The following is a 20644-nucleotide window of genomic DNA, read 5'->3' as shown; positions in this document are numbered from 1 at the left end:
TGACAAATTTTCAGTACAAAAATGTGTCTACTTCTATTGATATAACTTACACATTCAAGAGAGTCTGAATGTATGGCTGAGGATTTGTGCCACACTTAGAGATGTTTGTATTACGCTTGTTCTTCAAGCGAATCTTCTTAGGGAAGAATAGTCATTGGCATGGCCATTAAGGTTCCTTTTTTATTTCCCTGTTTCAGTTATATTTGTATTCCTTTGTTGTATTTGTTAAAGGGAGGGCCTGGGGTAATCTGAGAATCCGTTGAGACTTATAAATGGGACCTTTCAGGACTATTACACATCTTTGTTCAGTAGACATTTATGAAAGCTAATATAATTTATTAGATGTCAGTTGTTCAATAGATGTGTAACAAAATACAGAAGTAAGTAAGGTGATAGGATTTTTACAGAATTATCACAAAGGCAGAATTTTTGAGTGTTTGTGTTATGATGGTGCCCCCTTCTCCCTTTCTGCTTGTATTCTGTCTTTGCAGGTCAGTAGGAAAGGTGACTTCTTGTCTCTTACCTAAATTTTACCTCATCCCAGGGCTTTGGATGAAGTTCTTTTTTATGCTTCCATTTAATATTATGTATTTCACATACATTAAAGTATCTTGTTGGTTTAGTGTCTTGTTTCTTTTTCATGATTAGTTGGTAGCACATAGAAAATTCCATCTGTCTTAGTCACCCCAGACTCTAATACTAGATGTCATCTCCTTTCATTCCTACTATAGTATTTTTGAATACTCGCAACTTGGCTTTTTCTTCATCTTCCTTTTTATTGTGGAGGTGTAGCATTCCGTGCCTCAGCCATTACCTTGTGGCGCCATGGCCCTGCCCTGTGATTGACAGCTGTATTGTTCTGGCTAATTTATGTATATTTTAGAAAGCTTGACACTATACTTTATACAGGTTTATTAGTTCAACATAGGTCACTTGTAATTAATTAAATACTTGATTATGATTGATATAAAAGGTTGAAAATTCATCTATTTATCATAAAAAACTATGTTGAAAGGGTTATAGGGTAATATAATAAATACCTGTGTACTATTGAATCCAAGTAACAGGTGGTAATATTTTACCCTAAATGTTTTATATATATTTTTTTTCCTCCCTTTGTATTCTTCTCAATCCTTTTCTCTTTTTTCCTTCCCTTTCTAGTGGAAATCAATATCCTTCTATTTGGTCTATATCCTTCCTGCCCAGAAATACCTTTACTCTATGTACATTCATCCATAACCAGTCTATAGTATTCCTTTTGTGAGATTTAAAAAATGAACATATTTAGTGTCACACTATGTCATCAGATAAGCCACTTACTTTATTTGTACCCAATACAGTTTTCAAGATCTTCTCATCATGATGGAGCTGGTTCTTTTTACTGTAACTGCTGTGTAGTATTCTGTGAATACATCATAATGTATCCATTCCTCTGTCAGTGGATATTTAGTTATATTGTTTCAGTGAGCTTTATTTTGCATGTCAACATGTGTGCTCTTATCTTTATTTCCTAACCTTTCATATTGAAAAATTAAAAACTTACAGAGAAGCTAAAATAATTGTACAGTAAACATCCATGTATCCTTTGCCTAGATTGATTAGGTGTCAACATTTAGTCATATTTGCTTAATCTCTCTAAAACTGCTTTTTGGTGAACCATTTGAAAATAAGTTGTTAAACATTGTGGTGCTTTACCTCTAAATACCTCAGCATGTTTATCTCTTGAGATCAAATTCATTTTCCTACATAATCACAATACCATTATCACTTTTAAGACATGTATCATTATTACAATAATATACAAGCCATATTCAGATTTCTCCCGTTGTATGGAGATGTTGTGTCATTTTGTCCCCCTCAATACAGGGTGCTCAGACATCACATGGTCCAGTTGATTGCCCATGTCGGTAGCCTCCTGTAATACAGAATAGTTCCTCTGCCTTTTTGTCTTCCATGTCATCCACACTTTTGAAGATGTCAAGCCAGTTGTTTGGTAGTCCTACAACTTTTAATTTGTCTGATTGTTTCCTCATGATTAGATTCAATTTACAACTTTTTTGGTAAAAATAACTGCATAGGTGATATTAAGTCATCCTTGTTGAACACATCAAGAGATCTATATGGTCACTTTGCTCCATTATCAGTGATGTTAAGTTTGATTTCTTAACTAAGGTGGAACTCTGTCAGATTTCTCTATGTAAACGTACTTTTCTCCCTTTGTAACTGATTAGTAATTTTTGGTGATTGGAAAGGGGGGAATGGGGAGTGATTGCTAACAAGTATAGAATTTCTTGTTGAGATAATGGAATAATCTGGAATTAGATTGTGTTGATGGTTGCACAACTTTATTATAATATACTAAAAACCACTGAAATGTGCATTTTAAAATACGTGAATTTTATGGTATGTGAATTTTGTATCAATAAAAATAATTACAAGAAAAGTTATTTAACTTGTGTAAGGTGATAACTTGGTGAGACTCAAGATACAAACCCTTTCTGGAAGCCAACGCCCATATTGCTGCCACCTATGGTGGCCTGTAGTTATTGTCAGTAACCACCAGATGGTAGTATTGGTGAATAGAAATGTGTCGAGGGGAAAATCTGTGGCTCTGCCTTGAATTGCTTTTATAACAATCATAAAAGATAATTGTCAAAATTGTGGGTGAATTAAGAAAAATGTGCCTTCTGATTGAAATATACACCACCACCTACAAGGTATTTTTGCCTCAGAATAAACCTGAAGCCGACAAAGCCTTTAGATCTGACTACTACTTTATAGGGATTTAACAGGGAACAGAGGAACATGTTAAATGGCACCATCACAGCAAAATCCAGACTGTGAAAATTCAGGATAAATAATACAATTTTTTCAACAAATTGTAAAGAAAAACACAGGAGGAAGAGAGAACCTTTAGATGAAAAGTTCCTTAAGAAATATATCAACCAAATATAATATGTGGACTTGTTTCAACTCTGATACAAACAAATCACTGTAAAAACATTTTTTTTGAGACTATTTGGGGAATTTCTTAGTTATTTTTAGAAACATGATATTAATGAACAGTTTTTAATTTTGTAAGATATGATGGTAACATTATGGTTATGTTTTTTTCTGAAATACTGAAATATTTACAGTTGAAATGATAAGAAATTTGGGATATGCTTAAAAGTGAGTTAAATAGGACTTTTAGAAGGTGATAAATAGCAGGAATAACCTGAAATTTGGGAAGCTAAACGTATATATTAATTCATTCAACAAACGTCCTTTGAACACCAACTTTATTTGAGGTGTGTGATTCAAAGAGAACATTTTCAGAGCCCTAAGTGAACTATTGAAAGGTGAGATGGTATAAAAGACTGATCTAACTGATGAGGGGAGTAGTAGTGAAGGAGTGATGAGAGTAAATTATAGTTAGGTAAGAGATCTAAGGTTTTTTTTTTAAAGTAAACTTTTATTTGTAACATCACATCCATAAAGAACAATGCACAAATAATAATTGTATAGCATAAAAACTTTTTACAAAGTGACTACCCTTGTGTAGCCAGCACCCAGGGAGAGTTGAATTTTGAACAAAATGTTGCTTGAAGCAATGGATATGGGTTAGAGTAGAAATGGAGATCTTAAGCAAAGAAGGAATTAAAAATGCAAGAGCAACATATCCTCTTAAAATTCTAGGCTAAATATTGCCCTGGAAATATGAGACTTGAAAAACCATCTGTTTGTAGATCTGCTGAAGTCTTAAGGAAACTTAATGAGCAGAATATATTTTATATACATTATCTTTTTCAATGTAAATGTCAAAACTTGTGCTATTTATAACTGAGGAACAAGTATTTATTGAATTCATTAAATCAACTCATTATTTACAGGTTTTTAAAACAATTTTTTATTGACTTTTAGCATTTATATCTTTGATTTTCTCAAGGTCATATCCAGAGCAGTAGCTGCAGTCTTTTAAGAGGCTTAGGTTCATTCAATATTTAAAAATCATCTATTTGGAAGAATTTCTTAAGTTAACAATTGGTTATCTTCAACAGTAAGACTGAAGTCCATGCTATAACTAGTGGACTTGCTGTTGTGTAAAGTAGTTGTTTTATATCCCATTATGCTGATTAGGAAACAGGCACAAATAGGCTAAGTAACTTGTCCATAGTCATATCATGGCATTTAGCAGCACAGCTGCTAAATAGACCAAAGCTGGCTGGCTTCAGAGTATTTAATTAATAGGATTGTTGTGTGAAGATTCTTAGATAATAAATAGAAGTCACTTAAAACAATGCCTGACTCCATGTGTGTAATAATTTTTAGGCATGATTAATACTATTGTAGTTATCATTATTTCAGAGAGAAATTCTGATAACACAAGGAAATCTCCCTTGCCACATGGGAAGAAGTCCCACTTAAGTCTTTTAAGTGGGTACATTACTATAAGGATTTCATAGTTACAGCATAGATGAAATGTTCATTTAAAAACATCAATATTGGGGCTTTTTGAAGTAAAAAAATCTGTAAATCCCTTGAAAATAATTTCATATGTGTTTGAGTAGTTACGGTTTGTTTTCTATTGAGAATGTAATTTAAATGAATGTTAAACGGTTCCAATTCCTGTTGTAACAGAATTTAAGCAGGATGGTGGTAAGCCCTATCTCTCTGTGATTACTGGGAGAGGAAACCACAGCCAGGGAGGAGTGGCTCGAATCAAACCAGCTGTCATTAAATACCTAACAAGCCATAGCTTCAGGTGAGTATAGATTTCTGTTATCATTTAATGGCAATTGCCCATATATTGATAGTAAACACAAAGAGTGTTCTCAAAACGGTTTCTTAAAATAGTTAACTAAATTTTAACCATCTGGTTTCAGCCACAAAGTCGTGCTTAAATTATAATGTAAATTCCCTGCTGGATTTGTGGTGTCCAGTAAACCAGAAATGAAAGAAAAATGTGTTTGTTGTTCAAGTTATCATCTGACAAAACTATTTCTATCATAAATTTAAAATTTAAAAGAAAATAAGTATTTTTGTATATCTTTGAAAATGTATTCAAGATAGTTAAATCACACACACCATAGTTTAAAGTCACTGTTTAATTGTTCCTTTGAAAGTAAATACATATTTGTGGATTTTGGAAGGAATTGGGAGCTTGTGCTGGAAAAATGGCTATAATTTAGATGTGTTTAAACTTTAGCAGAAACATTCTGGTCAGAATTTATACATCTTCATAAATTAAAATACCATTAATGATTTTAGCTGACAAATATGAAATGTCCTTTTTCATCAAGTGATTATTATTTAATAACGGGAAATGACAAGAAAAGTCCAAGAATAAAGATCTGTTTATAGATTCCCTGAGGATGTATATAATTAAGTACCTTCCTCCCCCTAACTTCTGGTTTCAATTAGTGTAGCATATTTTGTTTATGTCATGTAATAAAATGTTTCGCTACATTGTAGAAAATAGTAGTTTTAATTCTGAACATGAAAACAGATGATATTTCTGAGGTACTTTTATAAAAGGAGTAGTTAGACCAGAACATTATCATGTTAGGATTAACGATCTATTTTAGATACTAGTGTTTTTTAAAATTTCACAGTGAGGGAGTTGAATGCATTTCATGGCCTGATTAATCAGACTTACCTATTAGAGATTTCTTTTTGGACTGCCTTAATGCATAGAAATAATGTAATGCAGATATCATCTTATCCTTGATCCAGCATCAAATTCAGGCGTGAGAATTTAGAAAAATCTTAAATTATAATAACTATTAAGTGAGGAGTAACTCCCAGCTTTAGCATTGTATTTATTTTGACAATAGATTAAAAGGAATATAAGCATACACATTAGTCCTGGATATTGACTTAATAAAGGAGAGTAAGTACTTTTATAGCAAATATTATATTTAGCATAGGCACTTGGAATTAATTATAAGATATATTCCTTAACCAGTTTGAAATTTTTGTCTTTAAAATGACTCTTCTCTTATTTCTGCAGGTTCTCTGAAATTAAACCAGGGTGCTTGAAAGTCATGCTCAAGTAAAATAAATTTCCTTGACTTAGAAGTGTGAAGGTTTGTAGGCTAAAATTAGTTTTATTTGCAGTAATTTAGTAAATTTTACTGTCAACATGTGTTTTATTAGAAATAATGTCCAGTTGTAAAACAAAAAGCATTGTGATGTTTTTCAAAATTTAAGAGAAATTTAATTTTTTACTGAGTCAAATGCTAAATGTCTGTTAAAAATATTAAAGAAAATTTTTATTGATTACAAATTGTCCAAGAAAATTACCAGCTCCAGTTTTAAAGTTTTAAAGTGTGCTGATTCTTTCTGAGAGAGAAAATGTTATCTTTGTACTAATTATTTGACATTTAGTGAAGTTCTAAAGGTGTCTATAAGAGGTATTTAAAGTGCTTTGAGACCTGGTTCATGACTTTCAAAGACTGGTATTAAAAAAAGAAGTAGTAGTAGTAATGAAAGAAAGAGATAACAAAGACATTGGAATACTTTATGATTTCACAACTAAATTAAAAAAAATACCGTTTTATTTTGCCATGTCCTACAGGAAGGAAGACATGCTATTGCACTTTGTTCTGTTTCGTATTTGTATGTGACCTTGATCTCTTAACCTTTTGTTTCTTTTTTCTGTGTGTGCATTTTCTGGGGGAAAGTTGGGGTTTGAGATTATATTGTAGTTTTATACCTTTCATAGGCAGAAAAGTTTTCAGAGAAGGAGAAATGGTTAGATATCTATCAACTGTTGCCAACTTATATATAGAACTACTTCTAAACTGTCTTTGTAAGTGGTATATAAGACAGTACTAAAGAGCTATCTTCTATATTGAGGCATGTAATTTCCAAACTGTAGTGGGTCAAAATCCTATTAACTAAAAACAAATATAGAAAACATTTTTGATATAATCATAAAAGGAATCCTTACAAACTGAAAAGTTTTTAACCTCTATTTTTAAAAAGAGCCAACTTTCTGAAAGAAAACTTTCATTGACTTGTTTTTTAGTGAGCTCAAAAGTCCTGGTAATGTGTCAATTGTAATTTCCTTTACACAAGTTTAATGTGATAAAGTATAATTTTTCAATATGAGACAATGGCTTACATAAATTTGACTTTGGATACGGAGAATATTTTCAACATACATAATGTTAACAAACAATTAATTGTGTTACTTTTTGATAAGCTTAAAAAATCATTTATTTGGATCAGGAGTTATAGAATTGAGCTGTTACTGAAAGAATTCTGAATTATAGATTGGCTTCCCAAAAGAACATTTTAATGAAAATAAAACTCAAAAACATGTTTTTATATATCATGAAAGCATGCTTTTAAAAAAAAGAACCATATTGTTGATATTACTTCCACAAAAATAAAAATATGTTTATTGTTTAAAAATGGTTACTGACTGGTATTGAAGTATTATGCACATTCTTCAGATTGTAAGAATTTGTTATAAAGAAGAAAAAAAATGCCAACAGATTAACATACGTTTTTTGGTAATGTGTAGAAGAGTTGTATACATTAAAAATAAAACAATTCTGTTGAACAACTTACAAAACTACTACTAGTTAATGATACAAGATATTTTTATGTATAAATTAATATGTAAGAAATGTGACTAACAGCACTAAAACCTGGAGTTAATCGAGTGTGTGCAGCTGCGTATTCATTTTTTGTGTTTTTATAGTTCCTCACCCAGTTTATAAAAAAACATTGCTTTTGAGCACTGTAGCTAGACTTATTTCAGTATTATAATTATGATTAATGTGGGAGCAGTCAACAAGAACAAGAGGTGAGGTATTTTTGAGGGCAGAAACCAAATAAAAAAAGCTATGTTTTTTATTGTATCAACTTTAATTTTATGCTCTATTTTGGTAAATCTCGGGTATTTCTTAATCATCATTCATAAATATATAGGCACATTTTAAGCATTATATGTATTTTTATGAAGTTGTTTAATCTGAAATTGCCACCTGCCCCACCACCTAGCATACTTTAAGCAACACATGATTATGAAAGAAAATTCTATAATTATTGCTTTCTTGTTTTTCCCATTTCTAAATCTTATGTGCCACAGGGAAACATAGTTTGGTGATTATCAGATTTTTTTCTCTTCTGCCCATTTCTAAACCCTATATGTGTCAAAAGTAAAGTTAGTGTGGGGATTTTCCATTTTCAGATGTTGGTATATTTGTGCTAATACATGACTCATTAGAATGGCTCTTTGAAAAAGTATTCATATTTGAAAAGTGTAACTCTTGTGTAGTTTGGAATGTTTTTGTAACATGTATATCTTTCAATAGTTTCCTACCAATGTGTACCAGGGGATAAAAGAGAACTAATGTGAAACCACAGGGGATGTGGTGTTGGACAGAGAGGACTCTTAACAGTATTTTCAGTCCATACATTTCCTTTTTTGAAACTGAGAAATGGAAGCATGTTGTCTTATACTTATTAGCTGTTCATATATCTCAATTATATTATTTTCAAATTGAGGTTCTTTTCAATTTATTAGTGTTTCCATACTATTTGCAATTCTACGACCTTTAAATATAGGACATATTATATGGTAGAATTTTGTTCTTTTTCTTTTTAAATTCAAGTGTTTTATATACTTAGAAAAAGGACACATAATAATAGCAAGATTGGTTATTTCTGAGCTAGAAATTGGAAACTTTGAAACTCAGGAAATTGCTCTGACAATGTTTTAACTGTGCTCTCATTTAAGAAAATGACAAAATGTATAAAAAAGACACAAAAATAATGTGTGCTGCTTTTTCCAAGTGCTTTTTGCTAAATGCTTTTCCATTGTGCGATGAAGTGAAGTTTGATAATTTTTCTGTGTGGTGGTTAAATATTGCTTATTTTTATTTACATGTTAAACAAATTTAAATGTGTGGCAAAAAAAAGTGTCATTTAAAAGGTAAAGTTTATGTAGAATGTATGTTAATGGTGCTTATTTTAATAATATAATTCAAGTTTACAGTATTATTTAATGACTCTATAGAATTTAATAGAGAAACAAGACTAGAGAACATCTACATCCCAAAGAGCCTTTTAGGACTTTCACATTATATGATGACAAATTTTATTATTTTCCTTAAAGTTGAGCAGTTGACTTTTATGGTCCAAATGATGAACCTGTTGTTAACAAATGACTGAATTAGCCGTGAGACTTCTCATTAAAATACAACATTGCAGTTTTCAGTTGGAGAATAAATAATAAAATTTTCAGATGGTATATGAGAAACAAAAGTTTTTATGTGTACTATAAAGAAAATGTAATTTTGCTGTTAACTATACTTTTTTATTGAAAATGTTTTATAACTTTGCTTTAAAAAATTTCTTATGAAACCATTTGCAAAGTACATGCTTAATTTAATAAAATACTTTAGCCACCGTCCAGTGTGAGGAGGTCCTTCATTTGATGTGTAGGGTTAGTGGTTTAAATATTAAAATATATTTTATGGATAACTTTGTAATTTCAGTGGGAAATTAACATTTCATTTCTGTACCACAACTTTTATTCTAGGTTGAATTATTTTGCTGTAGCAAGTAGGGGTCCTCTTTTGAATCAGATAAATGGATTAGCTAGGTTTATCTCCCCATACCCTTGTAACTTTTTTTTCCACATTTTTTTTTTATCAGTTTCAGGTGCACAAAATAATGTAATAGTTAGACATTTATCATTTATATCCCTCACACAGTGACAGCCCCCCTCCCCCACCCTACCCCTCTGACATCGCACACAGCCATTACATTTCCAGTTTCTATTCCTAATGCTGTACTCTGCTTCTTGTAAATATATATACACATATTTCATATATATTTCATTATGTATTTCATATAAATATTTCATTATATATTTCATATATATATTTCATTATATATATTTCACATATATGTATATGAAATTGTAGTTGACATTCACCCTTATATCTTTTGACTGCTGTCAAATTAAGAGTTGTGTCTCTAAGGGACTCAAACAATACTTTAGTTAATATTAAAGACCTTTGAACTTTAACTCCAAAGTAGAATAATTCACTCATTTAGCAAGGACTTAAAAATATTTTTTTAACAAATATTTATTGAATACTTGTTACTGGAGATACAATGTAAGACAGAGTTTCTATCCACAGGTATTTTATAATTATTCTTGTCACCTATTTGGTGTATAGTGATTTATACTATAGAACCCGTTCATATATGTTTTATTTTAAGATTAAAGAGAGTCTTATAATACATAGGGATCTTATAAAGGCTTAGAGAAGTTGATGGATTTGTTAGTGACAGAGGAACCTTGATTCTCTGACTCCTAGTATAGAGCAACTGCATCTGTCATAAGAATAAGAGTAATTACTTAAAAAAGGTAATATCCTGTTATTCCCAACTGAAATAGATGTGGCTCCACAGTATTTGTCTATGAAAATCTGTCATTTATAAATCTGCCTTCCTCCTTTATCCAAAAGAAGCTGGTGTGGGTTTTCCCAAAAGCAAAGACAAAAGTTTATTTCTCTCAATATAAAATTCCAGAGATATAAAGTCTAGGACGGATGGGCATGCTCTTTTACATGAATTTTTGGGGGATCTGAGGTCCGTTTAGCTCACCACTCACTGTATCCTACTCAAGGTGTAGGCCTCATTTTCCTAACCTAGGGTGGGTGGCTAGAGTTCTAACCATCACATCTGCCTTCTCTTGGAGGAAGTACAAAGAAGGGAGCCATAGGCAAGAACCAGCAATCTTTTATAGAAGATTTTTGGAAGCTGCCATAGGACAATTCTTATATCTTATTGGCCATAACTTAGTCACGTGGTCACATGTAGTTGCAAGAGAGGCTGGGAAATTGTCTATTTCAGACTGCCATCTGTTCAGCTAAAATTTGGGCTTTCTCTTGGAGAAAAGAGAATGGATAGTAGGGGAATGAATAGCAGTCTCTGCCACGTCGTTTTTGATCACTGAATGCAAATAATGTAAAAATTAGTTCTTGATATATTTCTTCAACAGACCTGTGTTGATGACTACTATGTGCTAGGAATAATAAAAAGGTAATCACAGTTGTATATATTTTAACTTAAAAATTCAACTGATATTACTAAGACATGGCTCATGGAATGGGCTTCCAGTTGATGACTTAACTGCTAATGGAATCACTTTTGATCTGATAACTCAGTTGTGGCAACTAGATTAGGTATATTAGTTCTAGTGATACTGTTTAGTTAATATATTTGCATTATTGCTTTTCTGTTTTCTTAAACATTTATTAATCACACCAATGTGTAATATCTCAGTACTTGGTATAAGTTATTTAAAGCTAGGTAAACCAGGGTAGGGATATGTAAATATGTATATGTGACTGAAGAACTAGAAACAGCATAGGAAAGAACTGGAAGCACCAGGTCGGGAGGGAGGGCATCAGTAATTCTTTTTGGAGGTAGTAAATTTGAACTTTGCTCTCCTGATTGAAATGTTTAAATGATTTTCTGTAGGAAGAAGTTTAAACACTTCAAATGCATAGCTTTTATACATATATAACTATACAATCATACCTTTCATAAGTTCTGGAGCCAAGTAATCTCATTTTAAATTGAGTTTGTTGGAGTTTTAATAGCTAATTAACTATTAACATTTTAATATTAAATAAGTTAACAAAATGTAAATAAATCCCTTAACACAAGGAAGGACTATATTTTGGGATAGAGAAATAACAGAGAACGTGATCAATTGGCAGTTCTATTTCTGGTCAGATTCAGCACCTGCAGGGTATGGAGGTGGGGTGAGTAAAGAAATGAAGTGGTGGAGTTATTTCATTTTCCAGATTTATTGAGATATAATTGACATATAATATTGCATAAGTTTAAGGTGTACAATGTGATGATTTGATACATGTATATATTGTGAAATGTTTACCACAGTAAAATTAGTTAACATATCCTTCACTTCACATAATTATCATCTTGTTATGGTGAGAACATTAAAGCTCTACTCCTATAGCAACTTTTAAGTATACAATACGATATTATTAACTAGTCAGCATGCTGTACCTTAGATTCCTGGAACTTACTCATCTTATAACAGAAAGTATGTACCCTTTGATTAGCCCCATTTCCTCTACCCCTCAGCCCCTGGCAACCACCATTTTACTCTCTGTTTCTATGAGTTCAGTATTTTTATTTCCACATATAAGTGACATCATACAATATTTGTCTTTCTCTGACTTACTTCACTAAGCATAATGTCTTCAAGGTTCATCTGTGTTGTTGAAAATGGCAAGATTTTCTTCTTTTTATGGCTGAATAATATTCCACTGTATATATACGCACCACATTTTTGTTTTTAATCCATTGATGGACACTTAGGTTGTTTCCACGTATTGGCTATTGTGAATAATGTTGCAATAAATATGGGAGTGCAGATACCTCTTTGAGATACTGATTTTGTTTCCTTTGGATCAATAACCAGAAGTGGGTTTGCTGGGTCATACGGTAATTCTTTTTTTAATTTTTTGAGGAACCTCTACTGTTTTCCATAGTGGCTACACCAATTCACATTCCCACCAGCAGTGTACCAGGGTTCTCTTTTCTCCATAAGCTTGCCAGCATTTGTTATCTCTTACCTTTTTGATAATAGCCATTCTAATGGATGTGAGGTGATACCTCATTGTGGTTTTGATTGCATTCCTGATGATTAGAGATGTTGAGCTCTTTTTCATATGCTTAGCCATTTGTATGTCTTTGGAGAAATGTCTATTCAAGTCCTCTGCTCATTTTTTAAATTGGATTGCTTGGGGTTTTTTTGTGTGGGTTTTTTGTGGTGTTGTTTGTTTGTTTTTGCTGTTGAGTTGTGTGAGTTCCTTGTATATTTTGGATATTAACCCCTTATCGGATATATAATTTGTAGATATTTCCATTTCATAGGTTGCCATTTAATTTTGTTGATTGTTTCCTTTGCTGTGCAGAAGCTTTTTAGTTTGATATGGTCCCACTTGTTGATTTTTTGCTTTTGTTGCTTGTGCTTTTGGTATCATATCTAAAAAATCATTGCCACAACGGATGTGAAGGAGTTTACCTCCTATGTTTTCTTCTAGGAGCTTTATGGTATGAGCCCATACTATTGGGGTTTTATGGAGGATTCCTCACGGAGGCATAATCAATTATTAATTCCATTGCTAGCCCTTCTCCTCTCTCTGGAGGATGGAGAGTGAGGCTGAAAATTACAGGCTTTGTCCCTGGTGACCAGCTCCCATTCAGAGGCCCACCCAGAGTTACCTCAGTAGAATAAAAGAGGCTCCTACTGCTCTTACCACTTAGGAATTTACAGGGGTTTTAGGAATCCTGTGCCAGAGATGGTGTCAAAGACAAATATTAGAACAAGAGATGCTTCTAGTGTTCTTAACACTTAGGAAATTACAATGGTTTCAGAAGCTCTGTCAGGAATGGTGGGTGGGGGGATAGGGGGCAGAGGCCCAATATATATTTTCTATTATCTCACAGTGGTTATATTTTTTAAGTTTTTACTTTTTGAAAAATATCTACATCCTGAAATATTTACATAAAATGATACGATGTCTGGGATTTACTTGAAAATAAGATGAAATGGGTGGGGGTATTTATGAAATAAGATTGGCCTAAGCTGGTAAATGTTGAAGTTAGGGGTTCATTACTTTATAATGTCTATTTTTGAAAATATTTATTGTAAAAAGTATTTTTTAAAAGTTGGTAGAAGATTTGGAGAAGTGGATGCTAGACTTGGTTCTGGAAATGATTTCCAGGACACTGCAGACAGAGTTAACCTGTCACAATAGCTGCCATCTCTGCCATAACTAAAAGGTGAGGAATCAGATGGACACCTAGGCACCATCACCACAACTCTCTCTCAGCATACCCAGAGCTGGTGACCAGACACCAGAAAAGTGTCGCAGAAAAACCTGACCTCTCCATAATGACTTTTTAGAATAATGAGCCAGAGCAGTAGATAGATGGCTTTCAACTTAATTCTGCCTCCCAAGAGTGTATCTAATTGGTAAAAACTATTTGTATCTAGATTTTTACCTTGCAAGATGGTTCTAGAAAATGTGGTTTTAAACTTTTCAGACTGTACAGTAGCTCATTAGAAGAAAGTGGAGTTAGAGAGTGAATTATCAAGTGTCTGTATTTATGACACTCATGGTACTTGTCAAACCAAGTACTAGATATAAAATTGGTTGATGTATGTATCACAAAAGGTTTGCATGTCAACTGGTGTATGTAGAGGTATGCCAGGGGGTACTACAAGTCCAGGACAAATGCAGCATATCTTTCAGGAGCATTAATTTTACTAAATGGCAAATACATATTATTTAATGTACTTTATTTGTATATTGAAATAAAAAATAGACACATTGTCGAGAAGAATAGAAAACTTTGCCTTAATTTTAAAGATAAGATAGTGGGGTTCAAAGAGATTAATATTTGGACCATTTGCCTAGATTCCCTTTCCTCAGAGTAATGTTTCTCAAATTCTAGTGTACAGAGGAATCTACAAAATTCTCAGTTAAAATATAAATTTTTGCTCTTCCTCTGCGCTGCCTACAGAGGTGGCACTCATCTCCTACTCAGTAACATGGCTGCCCTCAGACCACTTGCGAAGCCCAAGATTGTCAAAAAGAGGACCAAGAAGTTTATCCGGCACTAGTCAGACCGATATGTCCAAATAAAGCGTAACTGGTGGAAATCCAGAGGCATTGACAGGAGGGTGCACAGAAGAGTCAAGGGCAGATCATGAAGCCCACCATTGGTTACGGGAGTAACAAGAAAACAAAGCACGTGCTGCCCAATGGCTTTCAGAAGTTCCTGGTCTACAACGTCAAGGGAGCTTGAAGTGCTGCTCATGTGCAACAAACCTCACTGTGCTGAGACTGCTCACATCGTCTCCTCAAAAAGCACCAAAGCCATTATGGAAGGAGCAGCCCACTAGTCATCAGACTCACCAATCCCAATGCCCAGCTGCGCAGTGAAGAAAATGAATAGACAGCTTGTGTGCAAATTGTGTTTTAATAAAACCATAAAATTCTGCAAAAAAAATAAATAAAATACAGATTTCTGCCCTCCTTTAGACTTCCTGAATCAATCTCAGAAGGTTGGGCCCTGCATTTTAAATTAATACCCCAGATGATTTAGGTGGGCTATGTTAAGAAATGCTACCCTACTGGGGTAGCCCACCACAAAGACCTTACCCCTTTCTTAGCTGTTCAAGGTAGCCTTCCTTGCCTTCTACCCCAACCCTGGTTTGCAGGTCCTCAGCTGTAATCAACTCTGCCAAGGGACACAGAAAAAAATAGGTACCATTGTAAGTTTCCATTGAGTAACATTTAATCAGAACAATCCAGTGATGAAAATTGAGGCACAAAGGTTAAGCAATGCCCACGATTACACAGAGAAGAGGTGATGAAACCAGGATTCAAATCAAGGTAATCAGGCTCCAAAGCCTGTGCGTTGAACCATGATGCATACGCCCTCGGCAACAGTCTAAGAAGCTCAGACAACGATTTATCAAGGAGAAAACCAAGATACATTTTCCCTGGGCTGTCATAGTAAACTAATGACCCTTAATTGCCCTCCCTGGCAGTCTCCTCAAAGGCTGTCAGGCTTCAACAGTGTTTTCAAGTCTATTACTACTTCTGTCCTCAAGGTTCTTCCAGCTTCTCTCCACTGCCAAGTTCCAAAGCTACTCCCACATTTTTAAGTTTGTGTTAGAGTAGAACCCCCTCTTGGTACCAAAATTTGTATTAGTTATCTATTGCTATGTAAAAACCTCCAAATTTAGTGGCTTAAAACAACACCAAACGTTTATTGTCCTTGGGAGTGACCTGCCTGGGGGGTTCTGGGTTGGAGGTTTCATGAGGTTGCTGCCAAGACTCCCTGGGGTATCAGTCGTTTGAAGGCTTGACTGGGGCTGGGGAATCCTCTTCCAAGGTGGCGGTTCACTTGCATGGCTTGTAAGTTGGTGCTGGTTGTTGGTGGGAATCCTCAAGTTCTCCCTATGTTAGGCTTTGCCACAGGTTGCTTGAGTGTCCCTACAACATGGCAGCTTTCCTGAATGGGCAATCCATGAGAGCAGAACAGGACCTGCAGTGCCTTTGATCACCTCGTGGGAAGTTCTCACACTATTATTTCTGCCAAATTCTATTTGTTAGGAGCAAGCCACTACGTTTAGACCATAAAAATTAGCTCTATTGTTTGAAGGAAAGAGGGTCAAAAAATTTGTTGGCATATTTATAAACCATCATTCCTACCATGTGCCAGGGACCACTAGGTACTTTGCAAATATATGCAATATAATGTTTATAACCACCCTGTGTAGTAGGTTTTATTACCCACATGACATAGTTTCTGGCCTACCCAACACGAATTCTTATCACAACCGTTCAGGTATCTGGTGGCATTGTGCCCAGGATAGACTGACCCCAATCTAGCCCAAGAGGGTGAAGTGTGATTGGTCAAAAAGGCAATGATGGCAGCCCCATTTCCCTTTCCCAGTGACAGGTTAAAGGGTGGCTATATGACCAAGCCTCAGGGCCTTTAAAATTCTGCTATGAGCGTTATAGGAAAAGTTTTCTCCCTGATACAGAGAAGAGCCTGAGAGGAAGTGCACCCTTCTTCCCCCAAGACTTTGCGTCTGCATGTAATGCCTGGAATTGCAGTTGCCAACGTTGTCACTATGAAAAGATAAAACTAAGGCCCATGTGATAAGGATGGTGGAGCAAAAAAAGGAAAGAACCTTTCCTCTTGATGACGTCACTGAGCCACTCAATTTACCATGGAACCAATCTTAAGCCACCATGTTATAGGAGACAATTAAGTTACCTTTGGTTGGGTTTTCTGTTACAGCTGAAAGTACCCTAATGGATATACCCTATTTTACAAATTAGGGAACAGATGTTCAGAGAGAGTATGTCACTTGCCCAAACTTTTCCAGCTAATAAATAGCAGAAGCACATTTTAGACTGAGATCTGTATCCTAAACAATTTTTCTCCAGCAATTCTCAGGAGTCGGAGGAGAAACAGGGACATCATTTGGGTTAAGCAATGAGTGGCAAACAGGTATGGTAGAGGGTCAGTGTGGGAAGTGAGAAGGAATTTTGGGTGCTGTGTATATAAGATTGAGATGCAGACTGGGTAAGAGGTCAAGTGGAATCCAGAGGACGCTGATAGACTGGAGATATGGGGGTGAATAGTGAAGGGGTCGTGAAGATAAAGACCCGATTCAGAAAGCGTGAGGGAAAGGGAAAGTGGAAGGGAGAGGGATCGTAGGAAGGGAGAGAATTTCAGAATTTCAAGATATTAGGATGTAGATATTTGTTCCCAACAGAGTTTGATTTGTGGTTGATGGTTATAAGAGTAGAGAAGGTCTCAGAATTGATACCAAGTTTCTGGATCATCCATTTATGTGTATGTATTGCCCAGGAAGGTGACAGGTAATGGAGTGGAGAGGAATATTGAAAGTCAGTCTGCTGAAAGTAATGATGAATTAAAAAAAAATTTTTTTTAACTAAATCAGAATTCTCCGCCTCCCCCCCCTTTTTTTTTTATTTGGCAGTAATTGCAAACCATCCATTTTCAAAGTTTCTGGATTCCTATCAGCAAGAATTAACTAGGTATGTCTTTGGGATCATGTGGATGTTTGTGTCCACTTTGGTGGATACAAGAAAGGAACAAACCAAGCACTGGAACATAAGGGTAGCATACTGCTCCAGCTGGAATCCAGCTGGGTCATCTGAGCATGTCACACCTGAACACTTTAGTGGAGGAAAGGAGAGCTGCTCTTGATTTGTTTTCAAAGCAATTTCATTTGAAAGAGTGAACAAACTGTCATCATTAAGTCAAATGTTTTAATCACTTAGACCTTCAGCCTAAGACACAAAGTTTTTCTAACACCCTACCCTGAAATAAATTTACCAATAAATCCCAAAGATTTACTACAAATAGTACAATTCATATTTGCTTTCCTTTTTCCTCTCTTGAGACAAACATCAAATAAAATGCAGGTGAAGGAAATGAAACACAACTGGAAGCTGACTTAGAAACTAACATTAACCCTAAAGAATCTAAAAAATTGTGTTGTTAATGTGAATCTATTTAAAATAAAGTGTTTGGGTACTGCTTTTCAAGTAAGGTAACACAGTCATACTGTGACAAAGTCCCTGGGTGGGGGAAAAAAGATTAATCTTTTTAAAACACACAAGGCAGGTTGTTTATGCTTTATTTGTTTAGCTGTGGTCCTAGAGACAATCCCCATTTTTCATAATATCCTCTTGATACTCAAGCAGTACAATGGCATAAAAGACTCAAAGTGCCACTAGACATAAGGACCAGAGTATTTGATCATAAACAATGATTTTGGGTAATGTTTGGGAACATTTGATATGGACAGTCAGATGAAAGACCAAAATGTCAAAAATAATTTAAAAAATTTTCATGGTCCCCATCCTTCACACTGATAGGACTTGACTCAACACAGCCCCACTCTGAGGAAAGACTTATAAGAATTATTCTGTCTTAATCTACTATTTTGTACCTACTGGAGGTAGGCGATGGATGGAGTCATCAGTAGTAGCTGACAGGACTGTGGGAAATGGAGTTTCTTAGGTCTTCCCGAAACAATTCTGTGGTGGCACTTCACTGTTGTTTCAAGTCACTTCCTTCCTGTTCATTGATCCATCTGAATATATGGAAACCAATGAAGTACGCTTAAAAAGTTACCCAGTGTGGGGACAGAGTCCCAGAGAGCAGTCTCCAGGCTCTCGGCCTCACGTGGAAAGGTGCTGGCTCGGTTATTAGGTGGCCGTCAGCTGTAATCAGATGGCCATCCGCTGTGCCTGGGTGGTCGTCAGCTGTTACCTGTGAGCCATTAGCCACTAATATAACTGCTGTGGCTACGCTAGGGGGTGGGTTGGTTGGTAGAGAAGTGGCTGGCAGATTGCAGCTAGCAAGTGCGGTTAGCAAGCGGATTACATGGCTTGATCCTACTTCCTGTGTCTTGCGAGCCGCCAGTGTGGCTGGGGTGCAGGAAGATCCCTCGTTGGGGTACTGGCGGATGTTTGCTTTCGTGTCTCGACCAGCCGGCATCGAGAATATAGTGGAATGAGTCGCCTATCTATGGCTCCGTTGTTCCTTTTTGGCCTCACCATATCCTGCCTTCTTGTGTGGGGAGCAGGACCAGAGACCTTAAATTACACCAACTATTTTGGATTATCTCAGTTTCCCTGTTTAGATAAACAGTTGGGAATGGATGGCACTCTCCTAAATCTCTGTGATAACTCCAAAGTGGATGGAGCTGTCATGTAAGAAGTGCTCACTGTCTTCTTAAAAAAGCTCTGGGCTAAGTTTTTTTTTTCATTGTTCTGTCTTTTCTTGGGTAAAATTAACTTCTTCCTTCCAAAAATAATGCCTGGCGTTTGGTAACTTAGGAATCTATTTTTAAAGTATCTTATTAATTTTTTATTACACTCATGCAATCAAATTATTTGCTAGAACTTCTGAATATAGTTTATCCCTTGGCCCTTACATTTCTGGGTTCCTGTCCTTGGAGTCATGTTAATAATTTAAGATCACATGCCTGTGCTTTCATTATAAACGAACTCAAATCTTTTTAGTAGGCAGGATATAAATAGATCAATCTATATGTTTAAGGGGAAAAGAAGCAAGGTACACAAGGGTACTTGCAGTACGATCCCATTTGTGTTTTTAAAAAAGAATATATATATATATTTAGATAGATAAATCCACTTATAAGCTATACATCTCTTTCTCTGTGTACACACACACACACACACACACACACACACACACACACAAATGCAGACCCACACATAGAGTGAAGATCCTGGGCCCCAAAGATAGCCTCAGAGAGTATCATGTTCAGAAGACAGAGTAATTCTAATCTTTATTTGTATTCCTCAAAGGCCTTATATGAAACACTTGTATTTTTTGAATAACACAAGTTATATAAAATATACCGTGTATCCCTGAAAATAAGACCTAGCTGGACTATCAGATCTAATGTGTCTTTCGGAGCAAAAATTAATATAAGACCCGGTCTTATTTTACTATAATATAAGAACAGGTCTTATATAATATAAGACCACATCTTATATTAATTTTTGCTCCAAAAGACGCATTAGAGCTGATCGTCCAGCTAGGTCTTATTTTTGGGGAAACATGGTAGCTTGTATGAACACCCCTTTAACTCTGCATTCCCACTTAGTCTTTCTCTTTTCCACTCTCATATCCTGTAGATACTCCAAAGCCTCTGACTCCATATTTCTTACTCTCTTCCATTCACCAAAACCCTCCATGATATCTCTGCTAGGCCTCATCTACCAACCCTCCCTTTTTCTTTCCATTTCTGTTTTCCCCTCTCTCTGTAGTGAATAGGGCTGGGCCTTTTAGATATAAATTTCTTACCTCAACTTCTTTGGTTTTTCACTTAATAGTCCCACTCCCACCCCATTTATCCTATCTGCATAATAAGGCAGGGGGAGGCAGGAATGTAGGAGGTGGGAAGGGGACAGCGTGTAAACATCAGAACTTTTTGTTAGTAGGTAGGAAGATGTAAATAAACTATGAATACTCCCACAGTGATCAGTTTTGTCCCTGTTAC

General features: G+C 35.1%; 1 protein-coding gene across 4 annotated transcripts in view; it reads left to right on the top strand.

Annotated features, from left to right (window-relative positions):
* N4BP2 (NEDD4 binding protein 2) overlaps positions 1–15092 on the top strand; it is a 77480-nt gene extending 62388 nt beyond the window's left edge. For 3 of the 4 annotated variants that reach the window (XM_081061643.1, XM_081061642.1, XM_081061641.1), the window contains 2 exons: positions 4621–4744; positions 5993–9409. In XM_081061643.1, the coding sequence (XP_080917769.1) occupies positions 4621–4744; positions 5993–6038 (170 nt within the window). In that variant the 3' untranslated portion in view covers positions 6039–9409. Of the gene's footprint in view, positions 1–4620; positions 4745–5992; positions 9410–14577 lie in introns of those variants that run through there. The other variant, XM_081061640.1, reaches the window with a different exon arrangement.
* The last annotated feature ends 5552 nt before the right edge of the window (positions 15093–20644 follow it).

The sequence above is a fragment of the Rhinolophus hipposideros genome (assembly GCF_964194185.1).
Source record: "Rhinolophus hipposideros genome assembly, chromosome: 1".
NCBI lineage: Eukaryota > Metazoa > Chordata > Mammalia > Chiroptera > Rhinolophidae > Rhinolophus > Rhinolophus hipposideros.
Note: the sequence above shows the minus strand (reverse complement) of the source record. Positions and strands in the feature narration are given on the sequence as shown.